Source organism: Oncorhynchus keta, chromosome 6 (genome assembly GCF_023373465.1).
Source record: "Oncorhynchus keta strain PuntledgeMale-10-30-2019 chromosome 6, Oket_V2, whole genome shotgun sequence".
NCBI classification, from domain to species: Eukaryota; Metazoa; Chordata; class Actinopteri; order Salmoniformes; family Salmonidae; genus Oncorhynchus; species Oncorhynchus keta.
In genome coordinates this window covers 23,273,715-23,300,271 of record NC_068426.1, presented here as the reverse complement: position 1 = coordinate 23,300,271, position 26,557 = coordinate 23,273,715, and the positions used below count along the sequence as shown (strand labels likewise).

At 42.7% G+C, this 26,557-nt stretch overlaps 1 protein-coding gene across 3 annotated transcripts in view; it reads left to right on the top strand.

Moving 5' to 3' along the window:
• The window catches only part of LOC118384859 (colorectal mutant cancer protein-like), a 126,486-nt gene that overhangs the window by 49,793 nt on the left and 50,136 nt on the right, over positions 1-26,557 (top strand). For all 3 annotated transcript variants that reach the window (XM_052521157.1, XM_052521156.1, XM_052521158.1), the window contains 4 exons: positions 7,571-7,684; positions 15,233-15,375; positions 17,552-17,694; positions 25,280-25,443. In XM_052521157.1, coding sequence (XP_052377117.1) covers positions 7,571-7,684; positions 15,233-15,375; positions 17,552-17,694; positions 25,280-25,443 — 564 coding nt within the window. The remainder of the gene's footprint in view (positions 1-7,570; positions 7,685-15,232; positions 15,376-17,551; positions 17,695-25,279; positions 25,444-26,557) is intronic.

Below are 26,557 nucleotides of genomic sequence, written 5' to 3'. Positions count from 1 at the left end.
GTTGTCAGGAGGCCATATACTGGGGCTAATAACAAGAACAACAAAACAATTCTATGCCACAGTAGGGTTGCAAAATTCCTGGGAACTTTCAATAAATTCCCTGGTTTTCCAGAAATCCTGGTTGCAGGATACCGGATTTTCTGCTTATTCCTTCCTGTATCTGGGATATCGAGAGAACTTGGGACTGTATTAAAGTTCCTGGAATTTTGCAATCCTACACCACATTTTACCTAAACTGAGTATACCAAACATTACAGTGCCTTCAGAAGGTATTCAGACCCCTTGACTTCTTCCACATTTTGTTACATTACAGCCTTATTTTAAAATGGTTTAAACATGTGTTTTTTAATCCTCAGCAATCTACACACAATTCCCCATAATGACAAAGCAAAAACAGGTTTTTAGACATTTTTGTTTTTTATTTACATAAGTATTCAAACCCTTTGCTATGAGTCTTGAAATTGAGTGCAGGTGCGTCCTGTTTCCATTGATCATCCTTAGGATGTTTCTACAACTTGATTGGAGTCCACCTGTGTTAAATTCCATTGATTGGACATGATTTGGAAAGGCGCACAAACCTGTCTATATAAAGGTCCCACAGTTGACAGTGCAAATCAGAGCAAAAACCAAGCCATGAAGTCGAAGGAATTGTCTGTAGAGCTGCTGGGTTTTTCAAACTCAACAGTTTCCAGTGTGTATCAAGAATGGTCCATCACCCAAAGGACATCCAGCCAACTTGACACTACTGTTGGAAGCAGTGGAGTCAACATGGGCTAGCATCATTGTGGAATGCTTTCGACACGTTGTCCATGCCACAATGAATTTAGACTGTTCTGAAGGCAAAAGCGCGTTCAACTCAGTATTGGGATGGTGTTCCTATTGTTTTGTACACTGTGTTCATTATGATATAAAATAATTCTACATGAAGCAATTTCTTGCCTCATTTCGTTTAATGCGCTAGGAGGTACTGTTGCATGAATTGTTCTATACCAATTCAATTGCGAGCACAAGTGGGGGGAATAAATGTCTATTGAACTGCATGTTTGAAACCCCTGACCTAACTGTTAAGGCTCTGATTGTTAAGGGTAAAACTGACCCTATATCTGAGTTCAATCAGGAGAGCAATGAATCTCAACACAGAAAAGCTTCAGTGTTAGCATTCTGCCATCAGCCGGCAAGGCCACGTTTTTCCACTTGCCCTGAAAAGAACTCTGCGGATTGCTGCAGCTTTGGCAAAATAAAATGTAGAACACAAGGCCTGGCTCTAATGTATTAAATTAGCCTCCGCATCGAAGACTTCCCATGTGATCCATTTGTCTCTGTCTTCTAAGCCATAACACAAATTAGACAAATGAATCACGTCGACTTCCCTCAGCATGTGGAGCACCAAACTATTTTTGGTGCAAGGCGGCGAGGTGAGAGATTGCTTCCAGCCTCTTTGGAGCTTCTTTTTGTGGACCCTGACCGGGCAATTCATCCTTCCATTGGTTGACGTTTTTTTTCTTCTGGCCTGAGTAAGGGTAGCTATTTGATAAATAAGCTGCATAGTTAGGCTGAATAAAGCTTGTACCTGCTTCATTCTGCCTTAGTGATGGCTAATGTACAATGTTGCCCTAATTAGTACACATTTCTACTCTTGGTAGTGTACACAGTACAAACATCCTACTCACTACCTAGTGTTTGACTTTTATAGCTTGGGTTTAGCCATAGGCTCTAGAGTACAAAACCCCCTGTACTGTAGGTCTTCTGATTTTTACAATGGTGGTAGAGGCATCAAGACCTTTTATCTTCAGTTAATAGCTCACAGACACAGATTGGGGACAACCTTCATAAGGTCAATGAGTATGTAGCTTTCAGATTACTCAATTTGACTCAAATTGTTGAGCATACATAACTGACCATGTGGATACCATTTTGATATACGGCACTGTCTTGCATTTAATTGCTAGATTTGACTTTTCCATTATCCACTAATGATAATGTATCTCTACCTGGTAATGTATCTCTACCTTCTCTTTCTGGTAAGTAATATTAGAATGAAAGGGTCATGCTTTAGGCTATTTTAAAGGAAGGTGTGTAAGGTTGACATGGACACACTGAGTGGTACTGATGGAGATGTTAGAGGATTGCCCTCCATCTGAAAAGGACACTTCTGGATTGCTGGGTGGCACCTGTAGAACCACCCTGCCCCCTACTCCCTCAACATAGATAATGGAGGTGCATCATGGGGCTCTATCATTTTACCCATGAGAACTTGCCCCTAGAAGCTGAAATGGCTAGGGGAGACAGAGAGAGATGTAGAGGCAAACTCTTCTCATACTTTGTTGATTTCAAAAAATCTTTTGACTCAATTTGGCATGAGGTCTACTATACAAATTTATGGAAAGCGGTGTTGGGGGGAAAACATACGATATTATAAAATCCATGTACACAAACAACAATTGGCAAAAAACACTTTTTTCCACGGTGCCATGGGGTGAGACAGCGACCCCCCTTGAGCCCCCACCCTCTTCAACATGCAGTGTATTCGGAATGTGTTCAGACTCCTTGACTTTTTCCACATTTTGTTACGCTACAATCTTATTCTAAAATGGATTAAATGTTTTTTTCCCCCTCATCATTCTACACACAATACCCCATAATGACAAAGCAAAACCTTTTTTTTTTTCCCATGTTTGCAAATGTATTAAAAATCTAAGCAGAAATATCACATTTACATAAGTAGGGCTGTGGCGGTCAGACGGTGTTTGTCAAGCAAATAACTGTCGGTCTCACGGTTATTGACCATTAATTAACAAACACATTTAGCATCTCCTGGCTTCCACACACAGCCTCAAGCCACTGATGCAGACCATTGGAACATCTATATTTTAATAAGTCTTATAAATCCATGTAATATAGCTTACACCTTCACAATAAATCCATTGTTTATTTTACACAGGTCTAAAGAAGCATGATATGAAAAAAATGTAGTCTATTTCAGAAGAACAGAATAGCATACTCTGAGTTGTTCTTATGTTAGGTCCTCATCTGGCTATGCCAAATGTCTGTGGGCTACACTAGCTCATTTAGCAGACAAGATTTGCTTATGGCATTATTTTATAGTATGAAAAATACAATTGAACAAAGGGAGGGCGAGCGCACATGCGGCTATTCTGTGTTGAGCGGTTAACAAAGAAATAGGTACTTCTATATGCTTTACTTATAGTTATTATTAATGTAACTTTAGTCGTTCTACAAATGTTGGGCTATATGTTTAGGTTTTTAATACATTGTAAGGCTGTGTGATGCGACTCTAATGATGATTTGAAAAAAGTTGTTTGAAATGCATGAGCCTTGCTTGTTTTTTTTTGCGCAGGCTGTACACACTTCATTAGTCTCTCATTCACAATTTGACAAGCACTTGATAATGCTTCGAATTTCATGTTGGCCTTGCCTTTGTGGCCGTAATGCACCCGAAAAAAATCCCTGCCTTTTGCGGCCAGTGTGCCCTTGGCCCGGAGTGCTGCGTTGTGCCCTTGGCCCGGAGTGCTGCGTTGTGCCCTTGGCCCGGAGTGCTGCGTTGTGCCCTTGGCCCGGAGTGCTGCGTTGTGCCCTTGGCCCGGAGTGCTGCGTTGTGCCCTTGGCCCGGAGTGCTGCGTTGTGCCCTTGGCCCGGAGTGCTGCGTTGTGCCCTTGGAGTGCTGCGTTGTGCCCTTGGAGTGCTGCGTTGTGCCCTTGGCCCGGAGTGCTGCGTTGTGCCCTTTTTATGTACCTTTCACCTACATGCCTCTCCATCCCGTGATCGGGTCTTTCTCACAGTAAAGACAAACACATTAGGGACGCAACAGCATGCGGAGATCCATATTCCATAATTCGGAGATCCATATTGAAGTTATTGGAAGATCTGTCCACATTTACTTTGTCAGCCAGCAATATGAGTGGGCCTAACAAACAGCAAAAACACTAGTCTATGTCAATCTACTATCCCCCATAGTACAAAAGTCAACCTATTCTGTGCGAGAAATACATCTTGTTGGGGTGCTGTAGAGAAGGTTGTTCGTCTGGAAGGTTCTCCCATCTCCACATAGGAACTCTGGAGCTCTGTTAGAGTGACCATTGGGTTCCTTCCTTACCCAGATCTATGCCTTGACACAATCCTGTGCTCTGACATTCACTGTCAACTGTGGGACCCTATATAGATGTGTGTGCTTTCCCAAATCATGTCAAATCAATTGAACTCACCACAGGTGGACTCCAGTCAAGTTGTAGAAACATCTCAAGGATGATCAATGGAAACAGGATGCACCTGAGCTCAATTTCAAGTCTCAAAGCAAAGTGTCTGAATACTTATGTAAATAAGCTATTTCTGCTTTTTTATTTTTAATACATTTGCCAAATTTTCTAAAACCCCTTTTTCGCTTTGTCATTATGAGAGAGTAAGTAAAATAAATAAATATTGTATGGGGTCACCAATTACCTCTACGTCATGCCTCTGCCTGCCTTTCTGTCTCCCATGTCATTTCCTCCTTTTACCTCTGATCTCTATCTCCCGTGACCACAGCACAATCTCATGCCAAAACCCAGTAAGAATTGGCCGCAACCAACCATTTGGCAAACAGGCTACACAAACAATCGATTGGATGTGGACCGAACAGGGTTTCCTGTTGAAGTAATGTTAGTTCTGGTGGTTGGCCCCTTCAGTTGAGCAAATGGTGATTACTGGTAAAACTAGGCACAAGGCATTGAATTATGTCATTGTCTCACTCACTTGACTTATCATGCAGGCCTAACCTAAGTTTTCATGCACACTACAGTGTTATACAGTATATCAATATAAAAGCTAATACTGTATCGATCTAATCCTAGATTGATTTATATTATCTATGAATTAGGGCTTTTTTGAAATGCTCCCTCCATCCTTCTCTGATTGAGTGTTAATGGCCCATTCTGAATAGCAGGTGAGCACTTCCTGAGAGGATTAATTCAAGGTGTTTCTCTCCCTCAGGACTGATCAGAGACGGCAGAGGGAACACAGTATCGCTGGTTAATTCATTCACACCGCTGCTTACGCAACAATACATACTGTACTTGTTCTGTCCAGAGTTATGGTAGTAAAATAGTCTTTGTATGGAGTTCTGTGTATAAAGAAATGTAGGAATAGTGAAATGGTGTGAAGAAAAGATTCACCTTGAAGTTGTGTGAATGAACAACACTTTCTTTTTGAGTACTGTGTAGCTGACTTTTCACCAAGAATGTACTATTCAGGAGTTCTTGTAGAAAGTACTGAGTCCAAAAGATTCTCCTTGAATTATTGTAAGCCTGTATGGACTACATGCATGTTTTGAATTGTTTTTGTGTAGCCTGTTTGCCAAATGGTGGGTTGCGGACAATTATTGCTGTTTTTTTTTCTTGAGATTGTGCTGTCGCTCTTGTTCCTGGTGATTCTCTGATCCACCTCTACGTAGATGAGACCATTCTGTATACTTCTGGCCCTTCTTTGGACACTGTGTTAACTAACCTCCAGACGAGCTTCAATGCCATACCAATCTCCTTCCGTTGACTGCAACTGCTCTTAAATGCAAGTAAAACTAAATGCATGCTCTTCAACTGATCGCTGCCTGCACCTGCCCGCCCGTCCAGCATCACTACTCTGGATGGTTCTGACTTAAAATATGTGGACAACTACAAATACCTACGTGTCTGGTTAGACTGTAAACTCTCCTTCGAGACTCACATCAAACATCTCCAATCCAAAATTAAATCTAGAATCGGCTTCCTATTTCGCAAAAAAGCATCTTTCACTCATGCTGCCAAACATACCCTCGTAAAACCGACCATCCTACCGATCCTCGACTTCGGCGATGTCATTTACAAAATAGCCCCCAACACTCTACTCAGCAAATTGGATGCAGTCTATCACAGTGACATCCGTTTTGTCACCAAAGCCCCATATACTACCCACCATTGCAACCTATGCGCTCTCGTTGGCTGGCCCTCGCTTCATATTCGTCGCCAAACTCACTGGCTCCAGGTCATCTACAAGTCTCTGCTAGGTAAAGCCCTGCCTTATCTCAGCTCACTGGTCACCATAGCAACACCCACCCGTAGCACTCTCTCCAGCAGGTATATCTCACTAGTCACCCCAAAGCCAATTTCTCATTTGGCCGCCTTTCCTTCCAGTTCTCTGCTGCCAATGACTGGAACAAACTGCAAAAATCACTGATGCTGGAGACTCGTATCTCCCACACTAGCTTTAAGCACCAGCTGTCAGTGCAGCTCACAGATCACTGCACATAGCCCATCTGTAATATAGCCCACCCAACTACCTCATCCCTATACTGTATTTATTTATTTATCTTGCTCCTTTGCACCCCAGTATCTCTACCTGTACATTCAGTGTTTAATTGGTATATTGTAATTACTTATTATTTTTTACCTTACCTCCCTAATCTTACCTCATTTGCACAGACTGTATATAGATTTTTTCTACTGTATTATTGACTGTATGTTTATTTATTCCATGTGTAACTCTGTGTTGTTGTGTGTCGAACTGCTTTGCTTTATTCTTGGCCAGGTCGCAGTTGTAAATGAGAACTTGTTCTCAACTGGTTAAATAAAGGTGATGTAAAAAAAAAAAATGGTCAAAGGTTAGGCTAGTAACATTTCTTTGTCTAGAGATCCACAAGAAAATTAGAAGTGGTTTAGTTTGGTCTCAGAAGGTTTTGGAACCACTGTACTACAGATAGAACTCAAGTAGTGAAAATAAATCCTCAGGGGCTGGTTTGAGTTAGGTTAGCAGTGGAGGCTAACTTTAGCATCACAGATCTGTGTTGGGTATATATGGAGGTTGGTCTGTCTTTTTTTTTCTTCCCTTGAAAACCAAGTCTGCTCCTTTTGTCTAGTTTGGAAAGGACTCTCATTGTAGCTTAGTGGCATGCAGCCCCATTTGTATCTGCACTCAGTCTCTGCCTAGTCATGACAGCTCTAATTCCTCTCTAAAAGTTAAGCCTCCACACTGCATGATGAAACAAAGGTTGTCGCAGAGAAGTTTGCTGTGTTTTTCTGTTGCAGTATGCTGAGGTAAGGGGTAAGAGTTTTCTAATGCCCCTAGGCATATCTTTTGTGAGACTTTCTTCTCGATATGAGAAAGTAGGACTGTGTTTTTTTTGTTTATTTTGTTAGTCTTAATCTACCATTTAAAAACCTTGTTCATATTTTTCCATGGAAAATGTGGGCCTAAGTCGATTTTTGGCATTAGAAATGTATAAGGCTTAAAGAATGACTGTGAGCAGGCTAACTGAATAGAGTCCTCAGGCAGCTGAACGGGCTTGTGTGTGCGTGACTCCTCAGCCCACCCAAGTGAAAATTCTACATGCTCCACATGATAAAGTGTTAACGCTCTCTCTGTTCTGTATCAGGGCTTAAACTCTTCGAGGGAGAGTGTGGAGGTTGGAAGTGTGTGTTCTCTGTAATCATTGTATCTGTTGTAACTTGGTCTGTGTATGTGTGTGCTTGTATCCATGCCTGTGTGTGTGTGTGTGTGTGTGTGTTATGGTTCTAACCCTCTCTTCTCTCCCCTTTCTCTGTAGCTCCAGCTGACAGCCCTGGCCTCGTGGAAGGGGGACTTGGTGGAGCTGAACAAGCGGCTGGTGCAGACGGAGAGAGAAAGAGAGCTGCTTGAGAAGAGACTGGCCAAAGCACAGGTACTCTACCGGACAATATATGTACATATTGTATATTCACATGGATTCATATTCTGTATTGTGAACTCACATTTGACCTTAACTTAAGCTCACCATTCAAAGTCCCATGCCAAGATAATTGATGTAATGCTGTGGGTACCACCACCACCACCTCATCTAAAGCATTACAAATCTGAATAGCATTTATGTCCATAAGCCAGCTGCAGTGGATCTCTCATCATGATCAATCATTTGTGAAACCCTGTGTAAATGGTTCCTCTTTCCCCCTCCTCTTTTCTGCACCTGTGGTTTAGAACTCTCTGGTATGCAACAGTTCCTTTGTAGGATTTGTATCTTTGAATAATAACCCAAACTGCTCTGATGGATGTTAAAGAACTACAGTAAAATGGAATTGAACTGGCTTCACACAAGATATTCTTTCGATGTATGTTTTTTTGAAGAATATCCAGGAATAGCTGACGCGTCACATAGGCACTGATTTGCATGGCTTACCTATTGGAATGTGTTCGGAAATCTCCCCTCCCTCCCAAAACAACCCGTCCTTATGCTCCAATCAGAGTTGTTACTCGCCCGAGAATAGATGCAGAATTCTGATAAACATCACGGAGATCATCTTTTGGTTGTTACTATCTAGCATGCGCTCGAAAGGAACTATTTTCAGCAATCGGGTATCACTTTCCCATTACATTGCTCATAGTATCATATTATTTACTAGAAGCTTTGCTTTTTAAATAATGAGGAAATTGATTTGGCATGAAGCAACACTCCCCATATATCACTGGAACCAGTTAGCCTCAGTAACCATGCCAACTGCTTAGCTTCGATCTGCTTTGTAGTTTTCCCAGTCCCAGTGATTGACACTGGCACTCTCCTAGGAGGGAGTTTTGGGCTCTACCTCTCTCTCTGTGTGTGTGTGTGTGTGTGTGTGTGTGTGTGTGTGTGTGTGTGTGTGTGTGTGTGTGTGTGTGTGTGTGTGTGTGTGTGTGTGTGTGCGTGTGCATGTGTGTGTGGACAGAATGAATGGGTGTGCTAATGTTTTTTTATCTAATGGAATGAGTGTAATAGCGAGACAGATTGTGTGAGTATGTGTTCTATAAATGCCTGGGGAATTGTCTTTAAATTAAGAAGTTGTTTATTCAGACATGGCCTTCTGAAGCATCTCCCTCAGGCTGTTAGACTCAGTCTCTCTCCGTGGGCCACCACCGCGTGTCTCCCTAGCTTGAAGTAGCTTGAACTGTACTTGCACTGGATGCCATTGTGTTTCGAGAGGAGTGAATAGAATGAAACCTGACATTGGTAGTTGTAGAGAGACTGATCGATTAGATAGTGATGTCATCATACCAAGATTCTACAGATAGCACTAGGCCTATATCAGCACTGGCAGACAATTGAAACATTTGGCTCCCATTTCCACTTTCCAGTGTCTTTTTTTATGATACAAACTATCTAAACATCTCATTCTGTTTGTGTCTGCATAGAGAGTAATGACTGGAATCCTTATAAGTCAGGATCTACACAAGTCAATGATGCCTGTCAGGTCCTAACTCAGACAAAGTACTGAGTTAGGAGCTATGGAGCCTGTATATGAAATAAAACCTGTTGTAAGATGTGCCCACTCTTGACATTTGAACACTCTCATTGGTCTAAAATAAAAAGTCGTAAATATGCAGGACATTTCAGTTAAACAAGTTTATGCCCAGGATATGTGGTGCCTAGAAGTCTAAGGAGGATGTTTGGCTCCAAAAGAGCATGTTTTCCTGAAGTGGATGATTTTGTATTTGACTTTTGTATTGGGGTGACCTTTTGTTCAGAACTCCCCACTCACAAAAATAATTTTAGACTTTTGGTGGGCTTTTCACCTCACAATGTACTTGAGGACAGACAGACCAAGCCTTTGGCCCTTGTAGAAGTTCTTGCCTATTTTTTAATTTTTAATTTTTTTATTTATTTCACCTTTATTTAACCAGGTAGGCTAGTTGAGAACAAGTTCTCATTTGCAACTGCGACCTGGCCAAGATAAAGCGTAGAAATTCGACACATACAACAACACAGAGTTACACATGGAATAAACAAAACATACAGTCAATAATACAGTAGAACAAAAGAAAACAAAAAGTATATATACAGTGAGTGCAAATGAGGTAAGTTAAGGAAATAAATAGGCCATGGTGGCGAAGTAATTACAATATAGCAATTAAACACTGGAATGGTAGATCGGCAGAAGGTGAATGTGCAGGTAGAGATACTGACGTGCAAAGGAGCAAAATAAATAAATAAATACCAGTGTGGGGATGAGGTAGGTAGATAGATGGGCTGTTTACAGTTGGGTTATGTACAGGTGCAGTAATCTGTAAGCTGCTCTGACAGCTGGTGCTTAAAGCTAGTGAGTCTCCAGCTTCAGAGATTTTCGCAATTCGTTCCAGTCATGGGCAGCAGAGAACTGGAAGGAAAGACGACCAGAGGAATTGGCTTTGGGGGTGACCAGTGAGCTATACCTGCTGGAGATACCTGCTGGAGCGCGTGCTACAAGTGAGCTGAGATAAGGCGGGGCTTAACTAGCAGAGAGTTGTAGATAACCTGTAGCCACTGGGTTTGGCGACGAGTATGAAGCGAGGGCCAACCAACGAGAGCGTACAGGTCGCAATGGTGGGTAGTGTATGGGGCTTTGGTGACAAAACGGATGGCACTGTGATAGACTGCATCCAGTTTGTTGAGTAAAGTGTTGGATGCTATTTTATAGATGACATCACCGAAGTCGAGGATCGGTAGAATGGTCAGTTTTACGAGGGTGCGTTTAAGAGCAGTTGGAGGCCACGGAAGGAGAGTTGTATGGCATTGAAGCTCGTCTGGAGGTTAGTTAACACAGTGTCCAAGGAGGGGCCAGAAGTATACAGAATAGTGTCGTCTGCGTAGAGGTGGATCAGAGAATCACCAGCAGCAAGAGCAACATCATTGATGTATACAGAAAAGAGAGTCGTTCCGAGAATTGAACCCTGTGGCACCCCCATAGAGACTGCCAGAGGTCCGGACAACAGGCCCTCCGATTTGACACACTGAACTCTATCAGAGAAGTAGTTGGTAAACCTGGCGAGGCAATCATTTGAGAAACCAAGGCTGTCGAGTCGCCAATAAGAATGTTGTGATTGACAGAGTCGAAAGCCTAGGCCAGGTCGATGAATACGGCTGCACAGTAATGTCTCTTATCGATGGCGGTTATGATGTTGTTTAGAACCTTGAGCGTGGGTGAGGTGCACCCATGACCACTTCTGAAACCAGATTGCATAGCGGAGAAGGTACGGTGGGATTCGAAATGGTCAGTAATCTCTTTGTTAACTTGGCTTTCGAAGACCTTAGAAAGACAGGGTAGGATAGATATAGGTCTGTAGCAGTTTGGGTCTAGAGTGTCACCCCCTTTGAAGAGGGGGATGACCGTGGCAGCTTTCCAATCTTTGGGATTCTCAGACGATACGAAAGAGAGGTTGAACAGGCTAGTAATAGGGGTTGCAACAATTTCGGCAGATAATTTTAGAAAGAAATGGTCCAGATTGTCTAGCCCGGCTGATTTGTAGGGGTCCAGATTTTGCAGCTCTTTCAGAACATCAGCTATCTGTATTTGGCTAAAGGAGAAATGGTGGGGGCTTCTGCGGGTTGCTGTGGAGGGTGCTGGGCAGTTGACCGGGGTAGGGGTAGCCATGTGGAAAACATGGCCAGCCGAAGAGAAATGCTTATTGAAATTCTCAATTATAGTGGATTTATCGGTGGTGACAGTGTTTCCTAGCTTCAGAGCAGTGGGCAGCTGGGAGGAGGTGCTCTTATTCTCCATGGACTTTACAGTGTCCCAGAACTTTTTTGAGTTAGTACTACAGGATGCACATTCCTGTTTGAAAAAGCTTGTCTTAGCTTTTCTAACTGCCTGTGTATATTTGTTCCTTACTTCCCTGAAAAGTTGCATATCACGGGGGCTATTCGATGCTAATGCAGAACGCCACAGGATGTTTTTGTGCTGGTCAAGGGCAGACCGGTCTGGAGTGAACCAAGGACTATATCTATTCCTCGTTCTACATTTTTTGAGAGGGGCATACTTGTTTAAGATGGTGAGGAAGGCACTTTTAAAGAATAGCTAGGCATCATCTACTGACGGGATGAGGTCAATGTCATTCCAGGATACCCCGGCCAGGTCGATTAGAAAGGCCTGCTCGCAGAAGTGTTTCAGGGAGCATTTGACAGTGATGAGGGGTGGTCGTTTGGCCGCAGACCCATTACGGATGCAGGCAATGAGGCAGTGATCGCTGAGATCTTGATTGAAAACAGCCTATGAAGGTCAGAGCCAAACTGCTCTCAAAATATGTTTTGGCCCTGGCCATAAACCACATGTCACTTCCTATCAGAGACGGTTGTGCCTCTGGGCATCAGTGGACGGGTGTTATGACAGTTGGTGACACGCGTCATACTGTGTGACCTGATAATGGCTGAGTGGAAGCTGCTCTTTGTCCCTGAAGCTCTCCATGGGGTAGGGAGCTATAGCCACTCAGCTATTTGAATTGCCACTGCTGGCCATTTAACTGGAGGACTCCTGACTCAACCCAGGATAACACACACACACATTGGGGCTCTTGTCTCAACGTGGGGACTTTGATGGCTGTGTCAGCCTGAGGCACATACCTCGCCACCTGAACCCCCGACCTTTTACACACAGACATTTTTGTTTAGGATGAAGTACACCCCTGACTCCATAAGCTTTTGACTTTTGACCTATTGACCTTTGAATCCTACTCTCAGAAACCTGGGTCTTAGACTTTTTCAATGGGGCGCAATGTTTAGAAGGTCGCATATAGAAAGATTCTACACTAAAGCTGGGCGTTATGGATAAAAATGCATATCACAATATATTGTCTGAATTTATGGCATAATGACAAATAGAACAATACGTCTATAACAATGTGCACCGTAGGTTTTTAAATGATCCTTTTGTCACGACCGTCGTATGAATAATTAGACCAAGGCGCAGCGTGAGTAGAGTTCCACATTTTTAATGATAGTGACACTTCCAAAACAACACAGATATAACGATCGTGAAATACGTAGCGTAGCGCACATTGTCACTCAAACAAAACAATATCCCATATCGCAGGTGGGAAAAAGGACATGCTAAGTATGATCCCCCAATTAGAGGCAACGATCATCAGCGGCCTCAAATTGGGAACCATACACACACCAACATAGAAATATAATACCTAGAACCCCCCCTAGTCACGCCCTGACCTAAAACACCATAGAGAACCCCGAGGGCTCTCTATGGTCAGGGCATGACACCTTTAAACTACTACTACTACTACTACTTGTTGGATGGTTGTACTCATCAGTTGTCCTATTAACAATATTAGCAAACTTATTTAATTTCAATTCACTTCACGTTCAATTTCAATTCACTTCACAAGTCTCTACTATAGGCTACATGTCGTAATGAACGATGACAGTAAAATGCCTGCGATAATTTAAATTGTATCGTCCCAGCTATATTCCACACGACTCAATGTTCTGCATGACAGAGGTTTATGCTTTTTCTATCAACATCATGCAATTCTATGATATTTGTCACATTCATTTGGCAGTGTGATAAAAATAAAAGTATTTATTTAAAACCTGTTGTGACTAGGGGGCAGTATTTTCATTTTTGGGAAAAAACGTTCCCATAGTAAACGGGATATTTTGTCAGGACCAGATACTAGAATATGCATATAATTGACAGCTTAGGATAGAAAACACTCTAAAGTTTCCAAAACTGTAAAAATATTGTCTGTGAGTATAACAGAACTGATGTTGCAGGCGAAAGCCAGAGAAAAATCCAATCCGGAAGTGCCTCATGTTTTGAAAGCGCTGCGTTCCAATGCGTCCCTATTGAGCAGTGAATGGGCTATCAACCAGATTACTCTTTCTCCGTATTCCCGAAGGTGTCTACAGCATTGTGACGTAGTTTTACGCATTTATGTTGAAGAATACCCGTAAGCGGCTACATTGCGCAAGTGGTCACCTGATGCTCCCAGAGAGATTCTCGCGTAAAATACAGAGGTAGCCATTACTCCAATCGGTCCTACTGAAAAACTAATTGTCCCGATGGATATATTATCGAAGAGATATTTGAAAAACACCTTGAGGATTGATTATTAACAACGTTTGCCATGTTTCTGTCGATATTATGGAGCTATTTTGGAATATTTTTCGTGACTGCAATTTCCGGGCGATTTCTCAGCCAACCGTGAAGAACAAACGGAGCTATTTCGCCTACAAAAATAATATTTTTGGAAAAAAGGAACATTTGCTATCTAACTGGGAGTCTCGTGAGTGAAAACATCCGAAGCACATCAAAAGTAAACGATTTAATTGGATTGCTTTTCTGATTTCCGTGACCAAGTTACCTGCTGCTAGCTGGACAAAATGCTATGCTAGGCTATCGATAAACTTACACAAATGCTTGTCTAGCTTTGGCTGTAAAGCATATTTTGAAAATCTGAGATGACTAGGTGATTAACAAAAGGCTAAGCTGTGTCTCCAATATATTTCATTTGTGATTTTCATGAATAGGAATATTTTCTTGGAATATTTATGTCCGTTGCGTTATGCTAATTAGTGTCAGGTGAGGATTACACTCCCGCATGCGGGATGGGGAGTCACTAGAGGATTTATTAACCTTTATTTAACTAGGCAAGTCAGTTAAGAACAAATTCTTATTTACAATGACGGCCTACCTCGGGCAAACCCTAACCGGACGACGCTGGGCCAATTGTACGCCCAATCACAGCCGGTTGTGATACAGCCTTGAATCGAACCAGGGTCTGTAGTGACGCCTCTAGCACTGACATGCAGTGCCTTAGACCGCTGCGCCACTCGGGAGCCCCACTTGGGAGATTTCTGTATTCATAAACACAGGAATTGTTACAAAACGCTAAAACATTGTGAATAAATCCATAGTAGTTGTAGGAGATAGTTTGTAGTAATGTTAATGCTTGATTAATGTTCCATTGTGTAACGCACTAGGCAGACCCCTCTTTGTCTGGCTTTGTTTCATTTTCATGTTCAACCGCTGACACAGGCCAGAAAAACATACCAATCTGCGGAGGTCATTCCAGGAAGCGCAGTATAACACACACGCACTCAAGCCTGATCTCTCTTTCTCACTCTAACTCACTCACCTCTTCTCATCCTCCACTTGTAATATAGCTGAGGGGAAAGCTCATACATTTCTCTCTCTCCCAACCTCTGGGCTCCATGTAGACACTCCCCAGAAAAGCCCTTAGACCTCACACACAGTGTGTGTGTGTGTGTGTGTGTGTGTGTGTGTGTGTGTGTGTGTGTGTGTGTGTGTGTGTGTGTGTGTGTGTGTGTGTGTGTGTGCGAGAGACAACCAACCTTGCAAACCAACAGAGAATCGCCTTTCAAAAATGTGCAAATAACAGAATAGGATGCCGCTTGGATATTAAGGCTTTAGCTCAGTGGGATAACTTGTTCTTGGGTTGATTCATAACAAATGTATAATGTGTGTTTTGTCAGTGTGAGCAGTCCTATCTGATGCGGGAGCATGAGGACGTTCAGGAGCGGACCACCCTACGATACGAGGAGAGGATCACAGAGCTGCACAGCATCATCGCTGAGCTCAACAAGAAGATAGACCTGCTACAAGGCACTACCATCAGGTGGGTGGCACACACACACACACACACACACACACACACACACACACACACACACACACACACACACACACACACACACACACACACACACACACACACACACACACACACACACACACACACACACTCAGACGTTGTTTACTTATTGTAGTGAAATCAAAATCGGAGCATTTGCGTCAGAGGCCTTGTAAGTGTTTGTTTTCCTAGCTCAAGTGCCCTCTCCAGCCCTCTCCACCGGTGCTAAACACACTGATGTGCACCGGAAATAAACAACCAAATAGGCATTGGGTTGAGTGCTAAGCAGGACCATTAACCAAACAACTCATTAGAATGAACTCAAGAATGGCAGCCCCCCAAAATTCCTCCATTTCCAAAATGTGTACTGGTTTTGGTCATTTGGATAGTCCGGATTGTCCATCTGTAGATGCTTTACAGGTTTAGAATAAGGGTTAGTGTAAGGGTTAAGGCTAGGGTAAGGGTTAATAGATAGTTACTGTTAGGCCATCTGTAGATGCTCTACAGACTATCCAAAGAAAGTGTTACCCTGTTTTTTTTAATTAGGTAATAGACTCTTATGAATTTTGGAGAAGGGGAATTTTTTGAATCTGTTTTCTTTCACTCTCTGTTTGTGTGTGTTTATGTTTGCATAAACGGTGCCATGCCAAATCAGTGTATCTTGCTTCATGTTGTCAGAACAGCACATAACAGCGTGAGTCAGTACTTTCTATTTGCCAACCTTGTGAGAACTATGTGATGTGTATTTATTGCCCGGCTATTTAATTCACAGACGTGCAATCAAAAGATTGTGTCAAACCAATGAAATGCAACCAAACGACCCTATAATTCAGAGCTACAGGCAAGATGTTACATATTAGTGTTTGGTAGCAGCAGTGACGTTGTTTACTGCAGTACTACTTTCACCAATATGGTTTATTTCTATTGGATAGAGTTTTGGATAGAATCCATTATTCCAATGCAACTCCAGGCATGTGTGGCAGACAAAATACAGTATCCAAGACACAGGCACAAGAATCAACATTCATTCAAAATGTGGAAATGTGTGCTGCTTTCATTCGGATCTAAGGAATGTTCCTCGATAAATGTATCAAGCCGGCAATTGCAAGGGAGGACAAGTGGTATCAACATAGGTGTCCGTGCTTCATCTAATAGATCATCCGATGTGCTCAGTCTCACAGACGTGTAAACACTGCACTTCTTAGATCTGACATTTCTCCTGCAGGCTGGTCACACCGGGAGCTTTCCTCTCATTAAAACTACACACGATCTTCATGCTTGTGCATATATTTAAATACTTATGCCTGAGAAGTTCAGACTGGGACGTCACTATTGCTTAATTGCAGAGGGTTCTCATCTGAAGCACGAATACACAAGCACGTGCGTGTTTACGTGCTGTATAGAGTTAAACAGCTTGCATATTCATGTGGAAAGTGTGCATATTTGAAAAGGACAAATTCTCGCTACCGCCTCATGTGAAAGACATAGATTTCCATGTTTAATAAGTCATAGCTAATCACATGAAATAACCTGTAAAACGGCAAAATACAGCCAATTGATGCTAAACTTACAGTATATAGGCTGGATCTCAGAGGGCTTGAATCAAAGGACCTATTATACTGTAGGTTTTCTCAGGTCGTTTTTCCAGATATGAACCATGTTAACTATATACTCAACGCTTAAGATTGGCATGATGGTACATCTACACACTTACTGTTTATATTTTAATATAAATAGCTGATGCCCTACAAAACAAAATGATTTCTCATTCCCACTGATCGATTCTATATACACCATCATCTGGTTGTGTGTGTGTGTGTGTGTGTGTGTGTGTGTGTGTGTGTGTGTGTGTGTGTGTGTGTGTGTGTGTGTGTGTGTGTGTGTGTGTGTGTGTGTGTGTGTGTGTGTGTGTGTGTGTGTGTGTGTGTGTGTGTGTGTGTGTGGTCATGATAACAACATTGAAGTAAAAAATCAAACTTCACAGTGAATTGTCACACGCGCCTGGTTGCAAAATTAGTTTTATGCTTTAGCTGACTCGTCTGTTTGCCATCATGCCAGGAAATTACAGTGTTATCGAAGGCTAGTGGCATCTGTCAACAAGGCTAGTGGCATATCACTTTGCCCTAACTCCAACATAACTCAGTGACCCTCTGCCCCTCAGGGAGGAGGATGAGTTTTCGGAGCTGCGTTCGGAGCTCAGCCACAGCCAGCACGAGGTCAACGAGGACGGACGCAGCATCGACCAGGACGTGGCCTCCGTCTCACTGGCTGAAAACCACTCCAACCTGGCGACCGCCAACATGGGTAAGAAAAGGACACTGCAGTGCTTGACTGTCAACCCACATACAACTCTTATAAATGAGTTTGTCTTGCTCTGAATACCCTCGTTCTATGGTTTAGTGGACACATTCACAACCAAGCCGGAGTTTGCTCCAACCCATCAGTAGAATGAATGTGTTTATGCTCTCAGGCTAATCTTCGCTTTTCTGTTTCACCAATAACTGCTTCGATCAGTGGTTCATATGAATCATCTCTCCCATGGAGAGACTGTTACCTATCTCTGCCCATAGATGTACTCTGTGACCTACAGTATCTGTGCATATCCTCCCTTGATGGATGGCCTGTTGCCAACCAACTGCTATAGGGTTGATGGCACCCAATACACAATTATCGGCTTCTAGCGGAGATCGAATGAGGAGCAGTTATGTGCGTGTGTGTATGTGGCTGTGTGTGCACATGTGTGCCCGCATACACACTCCCACAATGGAAAATTGATTCAGCAGATTCCGTGCAGCAGTTCCTTCGAGACATTATTTATTCTCCCCTCTATCAATGGTGCTGAGTGCACCCAGCAATCACTTGTCAATGGTAAAGAGCTTCATTGGTTCCTCTTCTTCCCTATTCTCAACGGTGAGCAGAGAGAGAAGAAAAACATATTTTTCATTCAGTTTTGTTAATCATCACGTTTGTTCGCACAGCACTAATTACTTTCGAATTGTTGGCAAAACCTGCATTTACTTTGCCCCTCCAGCAGTAGGAGAAGGGGAGACATATGTAAAAACGTCTAAGTCGGTCTCCACATTTCCATATTCCACACAATGTACCCAGGCTATGTTTGTCTAGGTCTGGGAAGATACTAATAATCATCATCATCATCATTGTGGATGCAGTATGGCAGCAGGTGCTCACCATCGGCATGGGGTTATTGGATGCTTTGCAGGGCTTTTATTTATATGCAAATTTAAATGAGTTTCTGATGAGCCAATTTGATTCCTTCTGGAGATATGAAGATGACACAGTGAATAGGGAACTGAAGCTTTGAAAGTGGTACATGCCTTTTAGGGCTGACCCCATTTAGTCGACTGGTTGATTGTTTACTGATAGGCTGTTGGTCGACCAAGATTTCTTTAGTTGGGCAGTAGCAAAACAAACTGCTTCAATCCTGGGGTACAAGACACCTGTCTGATTGGCGCCTGCCTGAGTGGACTGATCCATTGTGGAGGCAGTGAGGATGGCACAGTCCGTTACTCTAAGGCTACTGAAATTGTACAGTGCAGACCCCTTGACTTTTTCCACATTTGTTACGGTACAGCCTTATTATAAAAATAAACATTATTATTTTATTTTTTATCATCGGATGTGATGATCACAATGTAGTATCTAGGAAAACCAATATTCTGAAGGCTGGGCCTAATATAGTGTAAAAGAGGTCATACAATATGTTTTGTAGTGATTCATATGTTGTTGATGTAAAGAATGTTTGTTGGTCCGTGGTGTGTAATGAGGAGCAAACGACAGACTTTGCACTTGATACATTTATGAAATTGCTTATTCCAGTTCCTAATAAGCATTTAAGGAAATTACTGTAAAAACTGTTATATCCCTGTGGATTAATGAGAAATTGAAAAATTGTATGGTTGAGGGATGAGGCAAAAGGAATGGCAAATAAGTCTGGCTGCACAACCGATTGGCAAACGTATTGCAAATTGAGAAATCATGTGACTAAACTGAATAAAAAGAAGATGAAGCTACACTATGAAACAAAGATAAATGAAAAAAAACTTTGGAGCACCTTAAATTAAATTTAGGGAAAAAAGGCAAACTGAGCTCCATTTGTTGAATCAGATGGCTCATTCATCACAAAACCAACTGATATTGCCAACTACCTTTTTTTAATGATTTTCTTTTTGGCAAGATTAGCAAACTTAGGGATGACATGCCAGCAACAAACGCTGACACTACACATCCAAGTTTATCTGACCAAATTATGAAAGACAAGCATTGTAATTTTGAATTCTGTAAATAATTTGTTGTTGTCTATCAACAATGACAAGCCACAGGGGTCTGACAATGGAAAATGACTGAGGATAATAGCAGATGATATTGCCACTCTTATTTGCCATATCTTCAGTCTAAGCCTACTAGAAGGTGTGTGCCCCCAACCCCTCTTTTACGCTGCTGCTACTCTGTTTATCATCTATGCATGGTCACTTTAATTATACCTACATGTACATATTACCTCAATTAGCCCGGCTAACCGGTGCCCCCGCACATTGACTCTGTACTTGTACCACCTGTATATAGCCACTGTCATTTTACTGTATTTTTTTTTTTCTTTACTTATCTATTGTTTACCTAATACCTATTTTTTAGTTAAAATTGCACTGTTGGTTAAGGGCTTGTAAGTAAGCATTTCACTGTAAGGTTGTATTCGGTGTATGTGACAAATAAACTTTGATTTGAGATGGAGGGAACCAAAAGTCATGACTGGCTCAAATAGCCGACCAACCAGCCTGTTACCAACCCGTAGTAAACTTTTAGAAAAAATGGTGTTTGACCAGATACAATGCTATTTTACAGTAAACAAATTGACAGCAAATTTTCAGCATGCTTATAGGGAAGGACATTCAACAAGTACAGCACTTACACAAATTACTGATTGGCTGAGAGGAATTGATGATAAAAATATTGGGGTGGGCTGTTCTGTTAGACTTCAGTGCAGCTTTTGACATTATCGGTCATAGTCAGCTGCTCGAAAAACGTATTTGCTATGGCTTTACACCCCATGCTATATTGTGGATAAAGAGTTATCTGTCTGACAGAACTCAGAGGGTGTCCTTTAATGGACGCCGCTCCAACATAATCCAGGTAGAATCAGGAATTCCCCAGGGCAGCTGCTAGGCCCCTTACTTTTTTCGATCTTTACTAATGACATGCCACTGACTTTGAGTAAAGCCAGTGTATCTATGCGGATGACTCAACACTATACATGTCAGCTACTACAGCGACTGAAATGACTGCAACACTTAACAAAGAGCTGCAATTTGTTTCAGAGTGGGTGGCAAGGAATAAGTTAGTCCAAAATCATTCACTAAACCTTAAACCTCAACTAAATCTTAGAATAAATCATGTGGAAATTGAGCCAGTTGAGGTGATATAACTGCTTGGAGTAACCCTGGATTGTAAACTGTCATTGTCAAAACATTTTGATACTACAGTAGCTAAGATAGGAAGAAGTCTGTCCATAATAAAGTAGCACTCTAACTAAACATCAACAAGGCAGGTCCTACAGGCCCTAGTTTTGTCGCACCTGGACTACTGTTCCGTCGTGTGGTCAGGTGCCACAAAAACGGACTTAGGAAAATTGCAATTGACTCGGAACAGGGCAGCACGGCTGACCCTTGGATGTACATAAAGAGCCAATATGCATGTCAATCTCTCCTGGCTCAAAGTGGAGGAGAGATTGATTTTATTACTACTTGTATTTATGAGAGGTATTAAGATGTTGAATGCACCGTGCTGTCTGTTTGAATTAGTGGCACACAGCTCGGACACCCATGAATGCCCCCCAAAATAAGCCACAAGGTCTCTTCACAGTCTCCAAGTCCAGAACAGACAATGGGAAGCGCACAGTACTAGATAGAGCTATAACTACATGGAACTCTATTCCACATCAAGTAACTGATGCAAGGAGTAAAATTAGATTTAAAAATACACCTTATGGAACAGCAGGGACTGTGAAGCAACAACCATAGGCACAGACACACGCACACACGCACACACACACACACACACACACACACACACACACACACACACACACACACACACACACACACACACACACACACACACACACACACACACACACACGATAACATACGCACTACACACACGTACACATGGATTTTGTACTGTGGTAGTGGTGGAGTAGGGGCCTGAGGGCACACAGTGTGTTGTGAAATCTGTAAATGTATTGTAATTTTTTTTAAATCGCATAAACTGCCTTAATGTTTCTAGACCACAGGATCCATAATAAATAAATACAAATACAAATCAACACATAATGACAAAGAAACAACAGGTTTTTAGAAATGTTAGCAAATATACACTGCCGGTCAAAAGTTTTAGGACACCTACTCATTCAAGGGTTTTTCGTTATTTTTTACTATTTTCTACATTGTAGAATAATAATGTAGACCTCAAAACTATGAAATAACACATACGGAATCATGTAGTAATCATGAAGTAATTTGAGATTATTCAAAGTAGCCACCCTTTGCCTTGATGACAGCTTTGCACACTTGGCATTCTCTCAACCAGCTTCATGAGATAGTCACCTGGAATGCATTTCAATTAACTGTTGTGACTTCTTAAGTTCATTAGTGGAATTTCTTTCCTTCTTAATGCGTTTCAGCCAGTCAGTTGTGTTGTGAGAAGGTAGGGGGGTATACAGATGATAGCCCTATTTGGTAAAAGACCATATCCATATTATGGCAAGAACAGCTCAAATAAGCAAAGAGAAACGACAGTCCATCTTTGCTTTAAGACATAAAGGTTAGTCAATACTGAACATGTTAAGAACTTTGAAAGTTTCTTCAAGTGCAGTCGCAAAAACCATCAAGCGCTATGATGAAACTGGCTCTCATGAGGACCGCCACAGGAAAGGAAGACCCAGAGTTACCTCTGCTGCAGAGGATAAGTTCATTAGAGTTACCAGCCTCAGAAATTGCAGCCCAAATAAATGCTTCACTGAGTTCAAGTAACAAGCACATCTCAACATCAACTGTTCAGAGGAGACTGCGTGAATCAGGCCTTCATGGTCAATTGCTGCAAAGAAACCACTACTAAAGGACACCAATAATAAGAAGATACTTGCTTGGGCCAAGAAACATGAGCAATGGACATTAGACCTGTGGAAATTTACAACAGACTCTCTGGTGCGCTTATAATTTATTCAAATTATATTGTAATCTAACAGCACCTGTTAGGCACACATAATATGCACGCAGGGCTCTCTCCTTACTTTATTTTTCTTGAACTCCAGTACTTTCCACAACTAGTAAAATGTTTTCCACACCTGACTTCCCCTTTTACCTCCTGAGCAACCAAACATTCCCCAGTTTAGAGTTTATTTGTCACGTCTTCATCCATTTTGCTGTCACGTGTTATAGTGTTCAGAGTTTGTTATAACAGTTTATTGACGTGATTATGATCTGCTATAGGTCAGGCCCTGTAGGTCACGTCTATGCGATGCATACGTGTCACGTAAAAAGAGCCAGGGTTGAGGCAATAGGAAATGTTTTTCCTAAATAAATGAGGGATTTCGGTAACAGAAATGGCTGTAATTATGTTACAGCTTCAGCAACGCGGACACCGTAATAAAAACTGTTGATGTTCTGTGGTGGTCGCTGCAGCAGGAGGAGAGAGAGACAACACTATAAACACTGTTGATGTTCTGTGGTGGTCGCTGCAGCAGGAGGAGAGAGAGACAACACTATAAACACTGTTGATGTTCTGTGGTGGTCGCTGCAGCAGGAAGGAGAGAGAGACAACACTATAAACACTGTTGATGATCTGTGGTGGTCGCTGCAGCAGGAAGGAGAGAGAGACAACACTATAAACACTGTTGATGTTCTGTGGTGGTCGCTGCAGCAGGAAGGAGAGAGAGACAACACTATAAACACTGTTGATGTTCTGTGGTGGTCGCTGCAGCAGGAAGGAGAGAGAGACAACACTATAAACACTGTTGATGTTCTGTGGTGGTCGCTGCAGCAGGAAGGAGAGAGAGACAACACTATAAACACTGTTGATGTTCTGTGGTGGTCGCTGCAGCAGGAAGGAGAGAGAGACAACACTATAAACACTGTTGATGTTCTGTGGTGGTCGCTGCAGCAGGAAGGAGAGAGAGACAACACTATAAACACTGTTGATGTTCTGTGGTGGTCGCTGCAGCAGGAGGAGAGAGAGACAACACTATAAACACTGTTGATGTTCTGTGGTGGTCGCTGCAGCAGGAAGGAGAGAGAGACAACACTATAAACACTGTTGATGATCTGTGGTGGTCGCTGCAGCAGGAAGGAGAGAGAGACAACACTATAAACACTGTTGATGTTCTGTGGTGGTCGCTGCAGCAGGAAGGAGAGAGAGACAACACTATAAACACTGTTGATGTTCTGTGGTGGTCGCTGCAGCAGGAGGAGAGAGAGACAACACTATAAACACTGTTGATGTTCTGTGGTGGTCGCTGCAGCAGGAGGAGAGAGAGACAACACTATAAACACTGTTGATGTTCTGTGGTGGTCGCTGCAGCAGGAGGAGAGAGAGACAACACTATAAACACTGTTGATGTTCTGTGGTGGTCGCTGCAGCAGGAGGAGAGAGAGACAACACTATAAACACTGTTGATGTTCTGTGGTGGTCGCTGCAGCAGGAGAGAGAGAGACAACACTATAAACACTGTTGATGTTCTGTGGTGGTCGCTGCAGCAGGAGGAGAGAGAGACAACACTATAAACACTGTTGATGTTCTGTGGTGGTCGCTGCAGCAGGAGGAGAGAGAGACAACACTATAAACACTGTTGATGTTCTGTGGTGGTCGCTGCAGCAGGAGGAGAGAGAGACAACACTATAAACACTGTTGATGTTCTGTGGTGGTCGCTGCAGCAGGAGGAGAGAGAGACAACACTATAAACACTGTTGATGTTCTGTGGTGGTCGCTGCAGCAGGAGGAGAGAGAGACAACACTATAAACACTGTTGATGTTCTGTGGTGGTCGCTGCAGTAGGAGGAGGCTGGCCAGCACAATCAAATCAATTGTGGTCCAGCTTGCTCTTGTCACGTGTGTGTTTTATGGTTGATTTGATGAAAACACATACTGTAGGGTGTGTCTATATATGGAAAAATACACATGTTGACCAATCGATGGTCGAAAGAACAGACGAGCCTTGGTCGACCAAGATAATTTTTTTAGTCGGGGACAGCCCTACATGCCTCAGTTGGTTGGAGCTTGCTGCTTGCCTTGCAGCCCAGGTGTTTATCTGTAGTTCGCTGTGTTTACATGTACTGAATTTCAATATTGTCATATAATATGAAAAATAATTGTCCTTCTTGTATCATTGTCTTTCTCTCAAATAGTTGTGGTGTGTGTTATGTTCTCTCTAAACAGCAGATGTGTGTGTGATGCGGTTTAATGAGTGCGTTACTAGCCTGCAGCATGCCAGCAGCAGCGTCACCCAGTTAATCCAGGCACTCAGTTAAACCGTTAGCATTTAGTACATGGCTGGTTAGCAGTATGGCCCTAGCACACAAAACATCAACACTATGTTCCAAGGTCACCTTGCAGACTACAGTAGCTGTGTTGTTCTAGCCACATTGAGGTTTGATTATTTGTTCCTAGATCAGTGTATCTGGCTCTAGTCCTACTATTTTGACCAGCATCCTGCACACTAGAATTCATTCATCTGGTTCCAGATCCGTTTGACTCTGGACTTCTTCCCTGTACTGCAGTGGCCTGAACTCCGTTTGCCTGACATTACATTACATTAGGCTTTAAAACATGAATATGTTCCTAGACCAGTCTGAGCCGGACCTGTGCTTTCTCCCTGTAGACAACTGCAGTGACCTGAACTCAGAGCTGCAGCGGGTTCTGACAGGGTTGGAGAGCGTGCTGTGTGGGAGGAAGAAGAGCACATGCAGCCTGTCTGTGGCCGAGGTGGACCGCCAGATAGAGCAGCTGACCACCGCCAGCCAACACTGTGACCTTGCCATCAAGGTAAGACACCAGAAAATGACTAGAGGCAAATACTGAGACTCGTTTTAGGAAATCCTTTTCCTTCCATATAAACACAATGAATTGGTAGGAAAGCCTGAAAGAGGATAAAGAGTGGACGGAGCGAAAGACAAACATGCAGGATAGATGAAAATAGGTTAACCTAATACTGGTACAAACATCTCCTATTAAATGCATTCACAGGCGCTTAAAGAAAGGTAAATGGAAAACAGTGAGATTAGTTATAATATGACTGTTGTATGACGTTGAACTGTCCTGCTGGAAGACCCAAGCCACTTCCAGTAATCTGTCAGCAGGGGTCCTGGGGTGACCCTGGGGTGTACCCACCAGTAACAGCCCGTCTCAGCCTGGGACGCCTGTGTGATTCAGACTGATGTCATAGACTGATGACGGGCCTGATGGTGGTCCCCACGGTGACACCTCAGCTCTGGTAATGGAAACCTGTCTGCCTGGCTGTCGTCTCCGTAGCGATGCGAGTGTCAGCAAGGACTGCTGACACTCTAAGGGGATTTCAGTCTGCTAGCTATTTCTTTCCTCGCAAACAGATAATACAACACACACATACACAGGGAAAGATGGGAGAATGAGAGAGGGAGAACGAAAGGGAAGTAGACCTATAGACACAGAATGTGACAGAGATGTATAGAAATGAACCGTGAGCGAGAGAGACAGTTATGCTAAAGAAAGAGGTAGAGAAAGGAGAGAGGCAAAGTGAAGGACAGAGAAATATAGCAATTGTTTTGCTGATCTTGCTTCCAGAGGCAGTTTGGAAGTCAATAGTGGGTGTTGCAAACAGGGACAGACGATTTTTACGAACTTCAGAACTCAGCGGTTCTGTGAGCTTGTACGGCTGAGCCATTGTTGCTCCTAGACGTTTCCACTTCACACTAACCGGACTTACAGTTGACCAGGGCAGCTCTAGCAGGGAAGAAATTTGACGAACTGACTTGTTGGAAAGGTGGCATCCTATAATGATACCACATTGAAAGTCACTGAGCTCTTCGCAAGGTCATTCTACTGCCAACGTTTGTCTATGGATATTGCTTGGCTGTGTGCTCGATTTTATACACCTGTCAGCAACGGGTGTGGCTGAAAT